We start from the raw sequence: 14,275 nt of genomic DNA on the forward strand, positions 1-14,275 counted from the left end.
AAATTATATCGCTTTAATGGCGTGGGAATGAGTCGAGTCGAACTTGGATTAATTTTGAAACATTTTTTTATATTTCATAATATAAAATAAAATTATTTTTTAGTATTATATATTTTTATTATACAAAAAAAAATTTAATTGTATTTTTTTTTATCTTACGAACTCAAATTCACGATTTGATTATATAAACTCATTCGTAAATTAATTTACAATAGAATCCAAGTTCGCATCAAACTGCTTTAAATTTATGAAGTATAGTTTGAACTTTGAATTTGATTCATTTAAACCCCTATATTATTTCATTATTTTATTGATATAAAACGATGAATTTCAAGAATAGTTATAAATATCATATAAAAGTTTATACTAAATTAAAATGAAGTGTACGAAGATGACTTATTTCCTCCATAAAATTTAATTTTCAATATCAATGTACGATCTAGTTTGCCATAATTGATTTTAGCTACACCATTTATGTCTTCCCTTGATTTTCAGTGATCTATGAAAGCATTCGATTTAAGAAATATATTGCTTAAATTACATTACAAAATGCAAATTATATCGAATATTTAATGCTAACACTGTTTACAACACAAAAAATTCAATACAAAAATTCAATTTATTAAAATCTCATGATAAATTTAATACAAAATCTTACAATATAATTATTGTAAATATCGTTATACAATATATTGGCAGTATCTTTAGAATTATTCGCTCGGAAAATGTGCATCATTTACCAATGTTTTTGAAAAAGTGAAACATCCAAACTATAACACATGTCAAGAACAAAGAAGTCTAAAAGGGACGGATTGTATACATATCGGAAAATTTCTTATTTTCAACAAAATAACCAACTTAACTAACTTCACTATTTTGCGCTTGATATTTGAATAGCAGCTTAGTATATAAGTATTGTCCCCTCCTGTATATCTCTATCTACTTTTGAGTTCATTCAGGACAAGGTAGGCGACCAAAATATAACACAGGCCTGTTTTGTGATAAGCTTTCATTCAAGCCTTCATTTTTCATTTCCAGAAAGCCAAGATTGGTCTGTCAAATCCGGATTTGGTACCCGATAAGCCTGACGTTATGTTTTCTACCCTTCGGAACCCTATCTGCCATTGTCAAACAAGAACTCAAAATTCAGAAACTTTCTAATGTAACTTTGGAAAAATTTAATAAGTCGAGCATATTACCTTGTCTAGCAGTATATCCTGAAAATCTTCTGGAGGTATCTCGATATTTTTATAGTTAGCAGCAGCAGTCTGCAAAATAAGCAGATGGATGTTTCAGGAGAAATTTGACCTAATAAACATTATGTAATTTTGCTTCAATTGTTTAAGAAGAGAAACCCCGAATTGAAAAATAACCATCTTTACATCCATTCCATAAAACTCTTCAATGGTCTAGTTCATCGATTAGTAACCACGAGATAACATGCAGGCTAGGATGATTTGATTGCTCAGATCTAGTATACAACTAAATTCATTATATGCATTTAGTTGGAAAAGAATATACCTCAGAGACAAGCCGGTTCTTATAATATGAGCTCCACGGTTGAGGTTCCAAAATGAAAACACCACCCTGCCACAAGAATGCACACAGTTCACAAACGAATTTTCAAGTAAAATATATGAATAAAAGCAGGTCAACACCAATAAGACAACTTGAATTATAATTGTGTGCATGAAATACCGGTAGGAGAAGCGTCCAGACTCTCCTGAATAAAGTAATTAGCCCATCGTCACCCCAGTTCAGATGTATCCATTTGGTCACACTTAAACTAGCGACAGAATGAAAAAAAACTGATTAGCACATAAAGGAGAGAGAAAAAAGATTACACATTATTCAAACAGAAGATTTTTTCTGAATAACTTGAATCAATATGTGAGATATGCCTTTTTTTTAGGGTTTGTATGTGCCATCTATCTGTTTGTTTAGGATTTCACTAGTCATATGAGGTCAGCAGAATCACAAGATTCAGAAAATCATATCACCGTAGACAGAACGAGCTCCTACATATTACCAAAGAACTGCACTGTAGTATGTATTTGCATGTGGGCGCCAACTCTGAACAACATTTCCTTTCTGAAAAGAAACTATCTTTAACAGATCTTTGTTCAATGCAGCTTCTGTCAGTGACTCACTTGCAAGGTTCTTCAAGCCATTTACCAACCCAGCATCAGCCGGTGTGTTATGAGTACTTGTCTTCACGACTTTCCTGAGAGTCCAATACGCATCCTGAACTCGGTCTGGAATTTATGAATTATTGTTATTATTCCAGTCTAAAGATAACTTTCAAAAAGATTTGGTGGTTGGTGCAAAAAGAAAGGGGTGTGTAGAAAATTTGGTGCAAGATTAACACTTTTTCAAGTTTATCAACTATTAGTTTTCATGGCACATGCATTGCGTTTGTTTAAATTAATATTATGTATTGAATTTATGTAATATATTTTTATTTTAAAAGTATTTTTTAAGTGATGTTATTCTAAATTGTATTCAATTACTTAAATTCTAATACATATGAAAAATAAAAAATGCATAAGTCTTAATAGATAGAGTGAGTCTCATGTGAGACCGTCTCACTGATCTTAATCTGTGAGACGGGTCAACCCTACTCATATTCACAATAAAAAATAATACTCTTAGCATAAAAAATAATATTTTTTCATGGATAACCTAAATAAGAGATTCGTCTCACAAATACAATCCGTGAGACCGTCTCACACAAGTTTTTGCCTAATAGATATTGTATTTTTAAAAAAAAATCAATTTATTCTTCAAATACATTATTATTTGAATACATATTCATATCATTTTATGCAATCAAATAATAAAATTTGGATACCTGCAATCAAATTGAAAAAAATATATTTAAAAAACTCTTTACAAAAAGCCAAATCATAAGAGTTACGGATATGGTCGTTACAAATTTTGAGGAAGATAATGAAATTTTAACAAAAATGATAAGGATAAGGTCATAAGGATTACAAATTATGTTTTGACATATCTGTCCTTTAACAAAAAAATGAATGTGTATTTTTCTAGGCTATATATGTAATTCGACATTAGTATCACATGGACGGACCGATTCTGTTACTATAGGTGCCTCAAGTTTAATATATATATATATATATATGTATGTATGTATGTATAGTAATAGATGATAAAAAAAAAAGAATTAGGTTCAAAAGAAAGGGGTGTGTAGAAAATCCACCGTGTAAAATTCGAGCATGGCAACAAAATTCATTACTAAAATAGAAAACAGAAGTTTCAAAGCTCCTAGAGTCGTGTATTTGACATTTACACATGTTATTGACCTTTCAGCACTTAATGATTTACACTAAAACTTTGAAAATGTTACCTCCATCAATATCAACTCCAAGAATGCTCCTGCAGCCAAATGCTTTTGCTGAAGAAAAAGGATAGAAATCGTGGACTCTTCACAGGCCATACAAGGTAAATGATTAGTAAATAATCAAACAGCACACTTAGGTTATGGGATAATTGAGTACCAATAGCAATTGTGATCAACCCACTGTTACAGCCAATGTCAAGGCAATCCTTTCCCTCAAACCATTCACCCTTCATCACCTGTAATCTAGGATCTTTGTCCAAGTCCTGACCAACCTTGTAACACCATAGAAATGATAAATCCCACATTCAGGCAATAAAGAATCGGATAAAATTTTAGCATTTGACATAGTATCACAGGACTATTTGCGACAATTACTGACCCGAAATCTTCTAAAATTCAAAGGTAGAGTTCGGATGGTCAAACGAATTTTATCAATTATAACAAATATGAACCTAAATAAAAAAAAGAAATGTATCCATTCACACATAATAATACAACATAACAACTGAAACTATGGAAACAATATAGGATATAAATGAAAAGTGACGAAAAGACGAGAGGGTACCCTATATCCATAGTAGTTTCTGTAATTTCCAAAGATTGCCACTTCTTTTTTATTCCTTCTCTTCGAGGATTCCTGTGGAGTATAACACGTTACAGCCTCCTTGAGCTCCATGTTTTGCTCCTTGTCGTTGTTTCTCTTGCGACTTTTCAAGTATCTGGCATTGCCATTGTTTTCATTTTCTCCAACCATGTTTCACGAATTGTGTGCCCCTTCAATATAAAGATCACATTTTGATAAGCAATTTATCAAATTTCTAAGTTTCACGAATGCAAATCTTATTAAATCGCCTTTTGCACATGCTGCCAAATTTCTTGGTCCGCTTGGCTTCTCCGCAAAAAGGGTATATAGGTTCACCTAGCTCTCTCCAGCCAACAAAAAATTGCAACCGTCGCGGAAGAAGCGTGGAGGTGTGTATAACAAGTAAAAAAAATAAAAGTTTTGTAAGGAACTGGGTTTGGAAGAGAGTTCCAAGCAGAAAGTAAGCGAACGCCGGAAATTCAAAGAAGCTTACCAATGGCCGCGGAGTAGCGGCAATGTAACGGCAGAGATGCGATGGCGAAGGCGGGCTTGGCGGAGGGATCAAGAACGGCTGGAACAAACTGAGAAGAGGGTTTTACAATGGGCAATTGAAGAGTTCAAGTAATTATGAAATTAGATTTTCTTATTTTTGTCTCGTTTTATTACCTTAAATAAATCGTGAAGGGTACCAATTAATTATTCAATTCAGTTGTTAACTAATATTTAGTACATACTAAATTAATTATATCGTTGTACTAATATTATATAAATTATTACAATTAAAAAATTAACAATATGTTACATTTTTATTAAATAACATTCATTTGAATTAAAATTATTGTGATATCACAACTAAATTAATTTAAACTTAAACATTTAGTCAAATTTATTTATAAATTGTGTGCTTAATAATTTAATTGTAATGAATGCTTTTAATTATATTATTTATAAAATTTATTATAATATTGTCTAAAATTATAATATATTACAATAAATATTTGATTAATTATATTATATAATTAAGCAGAGCAATGCAAATAATTATATAATATGGTGAAGCAGACATGATAATTGAAGAGTTCAAAGCGAAACCATTGATAATTTCAAAGGGCTAAATGTGTGTTGTTGATAGTTAAGGGAACAAGGGAAATTTAACTCTTTTATAACTTACCAATGGTGGAAAAAATATATAAAAAAATGATACAGAAAATGATGTAATAAAAATTCTTAATTACATAATATTTGTGAACTTGGTCAAGAAATTTCAAACTCTTATGTCTGTCTAGATTGCATTTATTTCGGTTATTCCCTGTTTTTAACTGAAACCTAATTTAGGAAAAAAAAAAAGTTGCATTTAACCAAAAGACATTGTATCGTGTGTGTGTGTGTGTGTGTGTATAAGTGTAAATATATTAATTACTTAAAATAGAAAGAAAAATATAAGAGGACTACGTCATTGATAGTGGTTTTAAAAGATAAATATTTCAAAACTTTATTGTCCAACAAACTTCAGCTAATCACAATCCAAACCAGCCTCGTAATTTTTCGGTTTTTGCTTGCTTTTACATGGCATTTGCTGGGTAAAGTGGTATAGTTTAATGTTAATCGGTGTTTAGTAATGTGGTTTGACAGTGAAATATGTGATTATTATAATTATTTATGACAATTGTGTTTAAACATTTAATTCAGTCACTTGGCAGTTGGCTCTCAGGTCTCAGATCAAGCCATACAATTAAGTGCAAACTGCGTAAAATTTATTTTTGCCAAAAAGAAGCATGAATCTACATTTGACATAAATAACTAAACAAACACAGTTCCTAATCGCCCAATGCTATCTGATAGACACAATGCCATTTGATTGACAAAACGGAGATGAATGCAATAACGGATTGAGAACTCACGGGGTATCATTTGACAAGAGCAGTAGGGGCATGCAGTGCTTTGAATACGAATGGAGGCTTCTCTCCACGGACTGGCATAGCGATCTCTTAAAGAAACTAACTCACTCCAATTCCTTGAGAAAATCCAAGTTATCAACAAAAACCTGCAAGGTTCGTGATAACATGTACTGTTCAAATGATAGTTGTGATATAACAACACAAGACTTCTATTGTAACAAGTCCACCACAAGCCTTGACGTAGATGAGTTAATAGACTATGTGCTTCAAGTGATCTAAAAATAATAAGCCAGTTATTGGGTTAAACTCAAAATCCTCTCGACAATCTTTAAATTCCTAAATGATTAAAATTAGAAGCATGAGATGGAAGACAGAAATATGAAGAGCAGTCATTGTTGTAATAATCTGGATTCTTTTTCACATAGCTGACCTAGAAAACTCAGTAACTCGAAAACCAGTTTAAAGCAAGTGGTATTTTTCTTCCCTAATAAAAGTTAGGGGGTGTACCGTTTTCCAACCATCAGGATCCAGACATGCAGTAATCTTGGTGCCAATACCAGGTAGAGGTCCAGGTTCCCTGGTAATCTTTCCACCAGCAAGTTCAATTGCTTCAGCAGTTTTATATACATCATCTGTCCCTATGGCTATCTGCAGGAAATAATCAGTCAGCCAAAAAATATGAATCAAACTACTACAGAGCAAAGACTGCAGCGACATCCAAAAAAGTAATCATGCAGTGTCGAGCAGCAAATAACTCGCGTATTAACAACATGGCAGATCACAAAACTAAGAAGTTGCAACAGATATTTTTACAGAAATGTCAAAAATGAATTTATTTCTCTCTCGCGTTAACATATTCTAGACATTTAAGCGTGACAAGTTCTTTCAATTTCAAGACTGGAACCATAGACGTACATAAAATAAGAGGTGATTAAATGATTAAATTTTGATGTCCTATACCTGTTTGAATTCTCATCTATCTACTATTGGTCCAATATTGTGGGCTGTAAATTAGTTCTGGATTGAAAAACACATGGACACACATTAAAATAAAATTGTGCCATCAGCCTTCATGTCAATAGTCGTGTTTAGGAATATTAAAGATTCGTCATATCTAGCATCCGTATCATGTAATAGCAGTATAAATGTGTTGGTTCTACGTGACAAAGCTGTAGACATGCGAAGAGTGGGGTCACTTAGAATAAAACTCTTAACAACAGAATAACCAAACCTGGGCATACGCATTGCCTTTGTCATATTCAGTCACGCCATAGTTGTAGGTCAACTCTAATACCACATTTTTATCTTCAGGGCCATACCCCATCATAGCTATCGTGTACTTTATAGGAGAAAGAAAGCAATCAGTTATGAAGGAAAAGGAGGGGGGTTAGAGATTAGATCACATCTAACTTTCGCCTTGCATTTGATAAATTAAGAAAATTTAGAAAAATTGCATCAAATTTATTTCCATCACAATATTTAAGAGAGGGGAGGGGGGATAGAGAGAGAGAATTGCCTTGAATTCAGGATTGTCTCGCTTGCGAAGAAGCTCCATTCCAAAAGCCTGAATTATGAGAAAATATTCAAAACTTACACAAACATGCAAATGTAAGAACCCTAGATGATGATGATGCCTTTTAAAAAACAGAACGGTTACTGATGAATATGTCACCTTACACAATTGGGAAGTAAAACCTCATAGCTTTGAACGTGTAAACCAAATACAATCGTTAAAAGCATAGTAATCTCACCTTCTCGTGGAATTCAATAGACCGATCAAGATCTCCAACTCGAAGCATCACTTGACACAACGGCTCAGGAGAAGGACCTCTCTCTAAAAGTTCAAACTTATAACCATCAGGATCCTCTATAAATGCAATAACAGTTTTCCCACCTTTGACAGGACCCGGTTCTCGTGTAACTTTTCCGCCTTTAGCTTTTATTAGCTCTACGGACTTTGTTACCTATGCATTCCAACAATGCCAAAGGAAATCTGTAATTATTAAGGAAGAAAGGTCTTGTGTATGTGTGTTGATGTATTTTGATGTTATGCATCAGGAGAGGGATTATCTTATTCTAGTTAAATTTTTTTTTACAAAGCCAATCACCATATCACACTTAAAAAGAAAAATTCTGCAAAACAAGTTGATAGTAAAACAAAAAGAAACATCATTCCACTACACTTAAGAATCACCAAAATGTAATTATTAGCAATTATAAATTGCAATTATGTTGAATCTTTTGCTTCACTATTCATTCGCCCTCCTGACTGATGCATTATCCATAAATAAAATAATACCCAGTGAAGATTTTGATATTCATCATTTGGATAAATAATTGTACTTGAAGATATGTACGAGTTCAGCAAGGTCAAAAGTGAACGTTGAAAATCACAGTTGACAAATCATCAGCTATCTACAGCATAGCTATAAACATGAACAAAATCTCACATCTTCGACAGCAATCCCAAAATGGCCAAAACCAGTACCAATGTCATACTTGTCAACCCCATAATCTGACAGCATCATAAAAAAACAAATTTTAGAGTTACGTCAACTTGTCCAATTGTAGATTGCAATGTGCACGTGCAAAAAGGAAAAATTAATGCATGTGACCATTTCAATGGAAGTCAGTAGACAAACGAAAAAACAAAACTGCCAATAGCTTACTGTAAGTGAGTTCGATCACAAAGTGAGAATCTTCAGGTCCATATCCAAGGAAGGCATTAGTATATCTTTCATCAGTTACGTCACGCTTTCTGAGCAGTTTCATGCCTAAACACTCAGTGTAAAACCTGAAGCATCATTTTATTACCCTTAAACAGCCATTCTACAAACAAAAACGCCCAAATCAAAAGTCATTTATGGCATAAAAAAGCATACTTTATGGTCCTGTCTAAGTCCCCAACTCGGTAAACAACATGAAGCATTCTTCTCTTGTCTTTTTTAACCCAACCTATTGTATTTTCTTGTGTTGCAGCAGTACTTGCCTGTGCCGCATTTCCTGCAGCACTAACTGCTGGGATGGTTACTGCTCTTTTAAAGAACTTGCAACTTCTAAGTCCAAATGATTGCAACTGAGGCACGGCTGGATAATATACAGATGATCAAGTAAGTTACCATTGGAGAAACCGATGATACAAGCTCACAAGTCATATTTCTTTATTCTTTTTTTACTCATAAGCGTCAGTTTAAGAGTCGTTAACTATTTAGTATCATTCTAACCTTAAAAAAGGTAAATCAGGTAGCAAAAATTATGTTTTCTAAACAGGGTATTGAGCATTTTCAAGATTCGACCATCCTTACAACTCAATTTTCATCATCTAGCTCAGCTCTACTAGACTATAGAGCATACTCAAGATACTCACCTTCCACTCTAGCCATAAAAGGTTTTATGCAAATCATAATCGCATTACCTCAATTCATGTGTTTAAAGTCTCCTTTTCCATTGAATTTACCATTAATGTTATAAAGAATCCCATCAAATCCCAACAGCAGGCAACATTAGTCAACACCTCAAACAAATCCCAACAGCAGGCAACATTAGTCAACACCTCAAAGATCTTGATCGAAGCGTATATACTACTTTGTACCAAAAATAAGCAATCAAAGTTCATATAAAATCAAAATTCATAATCAGGTTCTTAAACAGATCATAAAGCACCTAAATTCAAAATATCGCTAACAATTTAGGACTCCAATAAAATGCTTTAACAGAACCAGAGCAGTCTTATTAAAGTTAATGAAATGTGGTTTTTATCGATATATTTTGAAGAGAAAAAAAAAAGCAAAAAAAAAAACTAAAACCGTGGATATTTTCATACTGCTGGCCCTTAATTTGTACTGAATTAAAGAGAATCATTCACTACAAAAGTCCAAATCACATTCTTATCTTACACTAAAGCAACTTTTTTTTTCTATTTATGCAAATATGTCTCGGTTCCAAAACGGTGCTCTACGTAGTATGTTACATTAATTTGATCTTGTTCCCTATAAAGCTATATATTCATCAGTAGAACTCATATACTGATTCAACCAACCAATTAAGTAACATAACTGCATTTTTTCAATGCAAGATGCCTAACTAGCACTAACATAGTCCAAACAGTTCATCAAAAACAAAAAACATGATCACTGAAAATACGAAATTTAAAGATTCAACTCCAAGAAACTGTAGTAATCGGGAAAACTCACCACTTCCGAGATATACTGGCGTGAGTCTACGATTGGGGAAAGAGAAGCAAGCAGCGTTGGAAAATCTGAGAGACGAAAGCGAGGGTTTAATCGACGACGCCACTGGAATTATCCTCACCATTTTTTTATTATATTATTCTCTTCCCTCTGTAAAATTCCAGAATAAGATACACTGGTACTCGTCCAGAGTAGCATAGCAGCAGCGTGTGACACTGCATCAGACAGATTTACCATTTTGGGCTCAAACTCTTAGCAAATTGCATGTTGCTCCCTTTTCTTTAGGCTGGCACTAACGGGCCGCAGCCTCGTCAGATAGCCAGCCCTCGTCCTGGATCATACTGGGCTACACCGTGTCCAAGGGCTGGACACAAACGTTCGGTATACTAGAATAAAACGGGTCAATCCTGAACCCAAACCAAACTGGGCACATACAGTCGGGTGGCCCATAATTTTTCAATATTTTTTTTAACAAAAAATAAATTAAGTCAATACAATTTAAAATTACTTACTAAAATAATTTGAAAATTTTAATCTTGTAAATAAGTTTCGAGAAATTAACAGGTCAAGCCGTCAAAATTAATAGCTAAGTCTCGTAATTTAGTTAATTACACAAAGATTTCTATGGTACTGGAATTATTATTTTATTTAATTACATTTTTATTTATTTCCAATATAATATTAATTGATACAAGTTTTACCGTCTGATTTTTCAGAGCCATAAATTACTCTCATATTATTTTGAAGTACCACACAAAATCATATTTGAACGATCAATTTATACTATACTTGGAGTAACGTTCAACATATTTTATATTATAATATAATATATTCAATTGATTTTAATTCAAAATAAAAATGGTCTATTAGAATAATCAGCTAAACATATTATATGGACAATGTTAATTTAGATATAACATAGGTCGTAGACTCGGTCCTTGTTTGAATTCTCGTTGCAGTGATATTAATATTTTTCATCGGTATTCAATTTCGACACATTTATTTACTATAAATCGTAGTCGAAAAATAGGGTATCCTATCATTTGAGTCTGAAAGTGGTTTAGAGCATAGACAGATTTATTCTAGGGCTGTACTGGGTTGCAGCTCAGCCCACTTTTTTTTTAGCGACGGTTTTTCAGTAATCGTCGCTAATATTAGTGACGGTTTTAATTCAAACCGTCACTATTAGCGACAGTTTTTTCAAAAAACTGTTGCTAATAGCGACGGTTGTTTAAAAAACCATCGTACATCAATGTCTTAGTCCAATCAAGTCCTCGTCCATTTGCAAGGATGAGACCAAATTCATCCCATATCCTCTGATCCGCCCCACCTCAATTCTATAAAATTTCTCTCCCAAGTTCCAAGCCCTTTAGCGACAGAATAGAATTGCGGACTCTCGAAGAAATCGAATTGCTCATCGGCAAGGCAACAATCCAGGTAAGAATCGGCTATACATTTTTTATTTTGTTTTTTATAGCTTCTCTGTGCGTGATTTGTGGTTTCTTGATTGTTTGTTGTTGAGTTGTTGATTGACTATTACTTGTTTATTTGTTTAACAATTATTTTATTCTTGTTTAGGATTATAACTTGAACTATTTCAAAATGGAACATCAATCTGCTGTAAATAAAGGAAAAATATTGTTTCTATTGTTTTCTTTTCCTGAATGATGTTAATTCATCTACATGTAAATTTTTTTTAATAATATATAACTTATCATATTGAGTTCAAACCCCCCCAACTCTTATTCATGGATCCGTCCCTGGTTTAGAGTTAATCGTACAACTAATCCAACTCATGAAAAGAAAAGCCATGTAATAATTGAATATTCCTCTTTGGAAGTCAGTTCGGTAGAACGTGGGTCTCCAAAACCTGATGTCGTAGGTTCAAATCTTACAGAGCACGATATTTTCTTCGTAGATCGAATTAGACTGAAATCGATTCAATCACTTGCACAAAAATTCAAATTTGACCCATGTGAGCCTTTCTTATTTTTGTTGTTGTTTGAAGGTAAGATGTTTAATTGATTAAAACAATAATTTTTTAATTTAAAATTTATATTTATATTATTAATTTAAATATAATTAAATATAAAATTATAAATATATAATAGAAAAATATAAATATAAAATTATAAAGAATATAAATATTATAGAAAAGCAAAAGTCTTTTTGTTTTCAAACCATATAAATCATTAATTATCTATAATTCGTTGGACCAAAAAAGGCCCAGCTAGGTACTGACCAGGCCAAGCCATCAAAATAAGAAAGGGATTTTCGAACAAAATCAAGACAAAACAAAGATGTCGTCTTTATTTTTCTTTATTTAGGTTGTTGACATTTTCATGCCCTTCCCTTTCGATAAAAGAAATTCGAGACCATGTTATTAATTCCAATATTGGATAAATAATGGATGATGGATCCATATATTGTATACAAAAACTCAATTTTACCAATTAATTTCATTCATGAAAAAAATATTTTTTTATATCAAAAATTTTATTTTTTATTGTAAGTATGAGTAAGGTTGACTTATCTCACTAAAAAAATCTGTAAAATCGTTTCACAATAATTTATTTTTTATTTGAGAACATTTCGGGAGCTCGTGAATGTTGTTTTGCATATATTCATTGTTTCACCAATTTTTTAAAATGGGCCTGCATTTGTTGCTTGCAAATTTTCCAGGAGAAAATAAAATGGGTGGCCTACGACAAATTACTCCAAAAAATTTAATATTGGCCACCCGTTTCGTATAGAATGGGGGAGAAGGAGAAATGCGAGTGGATATTTCTGGTTGGAAAGTAACTTTCATTATTAAATAAATTCCGTCTAATTTTTATTTTTGAGGATAAACACCGACTAGTAATTTTTCATTTTATTTTTTTCACCTACATTCAAAAAAATATTAATATAGATGCTACAATGGAATCGGATATTTTGAATCGAGATATATCGTTGTATCGATTAATTTGCAATAAACAACACTTTGGTAAAGCATCTCACCATTTGGTATAAGCTATCACTTCTTTACTTTACGAAATCGATGAAGTAAAGCATCGGTCTAACTTCGGCCAATTTTCCTCATTGAACCGATCAAAGACTTCGCTAATTTCTTAGATACGACTTCAGTTATAAAGTGAAGTGAAATGATATCCTATTACTTCATGTGCGTATATTTCGACAATTATCTACCTATTACTTCATTGAATATGCGAAGTAAATCAAGAAAATTCCACTGGTGAATACAATATAATATGTTAATATTGTATATAAACAAATGGCATATTTTATTTTAAGATAATTAGTTTAGTTATTTTTTATATAAAATAAGGATTTTCTCAAATATTTGATTTATTTAATATTTTTTTACACATAAAATTAAATATAAAGAAATTGGAAAATTATTTATCCTATGATCCTATCTACGGTAGTTGGTTGAGAAAATAGTGGGGGAAAAAAAATGGGATATATATGCTTAATATAAAATGATTAATATATACATGAATTCAAATCTGCATATCAAATATAATGTAGGGGAAAATTTGGAAAACGTATATTGTGAGGCGGTTTCAAGTATTTTTATTCACGAGACATATGAATCATGTTTGTATTCACAATTAAAATAATACTTTTGACATAATTTTTTTTTTCATTTGTGATTTAAATAGAATATGTGTCTCATAAAATTGAACCACGAGCCCGTCTCACGAGAGTTGTCCACGATAATATATTATAAATATATTCTGATTGAATATATACAATGTAATTAATTATATTAAGACATAAATGAACGACACTGCACGCGTATACCAAATAGGGACCCTCTCAAAATTAAAAGGCAAACACTTGTGAGACGGTTTCACATATCGTATTTTGTGAGACTGATCTCTTATTTGGGTAATCCGTGAAAAAATATTACTTTTTATGCTAAGAGTATTACTTTTGATTGTGAATATCAAAAAAGTTGACTCATCTCACAGATAAAGATTCGTGAGACCGTCTCACAAGAGACCTACTCAAATTAAAATACAAATTATTACTATTGTTATTATTATTTAGATTTTGGCTCCCATTCTCATAATTAAGAAACTTAAATTGAAACCATAATCTTTATTATGAATTATTTATAAATTTTAAGGTACTTAATCTATATAAATTAAATTACACGTTTTTTTAATAAAAAAGCGTTATATTCATGATATTCAGTAACATAAATTATTAATTTTCTATTTATAAACATAATTTT

At 31.9% G+C, this 14,275-nt stretch overlaps 2 protein-coding genes across 4 annotated transcripts; both read right to left on the reverse strand.

The window, feature by feature from the left end:
* Positions 1 to 787: 787 nt before the first annotated feature.
* LOC140825433 (probable RNA methyltransferase At5g51130) lies at positions 788 to 4,588 on the reverse strand. Of its 3 annotated transcripts, none has more exons than XM_073187200.1 (9): positions 4,438 to 4,588; positions 3,927 to 4,135; positions 3,519 to 3,633; positions 3,368 to 3,415; positions 2,030 to 2,255; positions 1,699 to 1,786; positions 1,522 to 1,587; positions 1,200 to 1,268; positions 788 to 1,118 (listed from the first exon to the last, which is right to left on the reverse strand). In XM_073187200.1, the coding sequence occupies exons 2-9, from the start codon at positions 4,113 to 4,115 to the stop codon at positions 1,029 to 1,031; spliced, it is 891 nt and encodes a 296-aa protein (XP_073043301.1). In that variant the 5' UTR covers positions 4,116 to 4,135; positions 4,438 to 4,588; the 3' UTR covers positions 788 to 1,028. The 3 variants fall into 3 exon arrangements, with proteins under 3 accessions (XP_073043301.1, XP_073043300.1, XP_073043302.1); XM_073187199.1 differs by having other exon boundaries at positions 4,281 to 4,566; XM_073187201.1 differs by having other exon boundaries at positions 4,223 to 4,566.
* Positions 4,589 to 5,676: 1,088 nt separating this feature from the next.
* LOC140825435 (probable lactoylglutathione lyase, chloroplastic) lies at positions 5,677 to 10,248 on the reverse strand. Its single transcript, XM_073187202.1, has 9 exons — positions 10,036 to 10,248; positions 8,725 to 8,929; positions 8,512 to 8,636; positions 8,293 to 8,357; positions 7,594 to 7,806; positions 7,359 to 7,406; positions 7,074 to 7,181; positions 6,350 to 6,490; positions 5,677 to 5,988 (listed from the first exon to the last, which is right to left on the reverse strand). Exons 1-9 carry the CDS (start codon positions 10,154 to 10,156, stop codon positions 5,947 to 5,949), a joined length of 1,068 nt encoding a protein of 355 aa, XP_073043303.1. The 5' UTR covers positions 10,157 to 10,248; the 3' UTR covers positions 5,677 to 5,946.
* Positions 10,249 to 14,275: the final 4,027 nt, after the last annotated feature.

Source organism: Primulina eburnea, chromosome 3 (genome assembly GCF_022965805.1).
Source record: "Primulina eburnea isolate SZY01 chromosome 3, ASM2296580v1, whole genome shotgun sequence".
Taxonomy (NCBI): domain Eukaryota; kingdom Viridiplantae; phylum Streptophyta; class Magnoliopsida; order Lamiales; family Gesneriaceae; genus Primulina; species Primulina eburnea.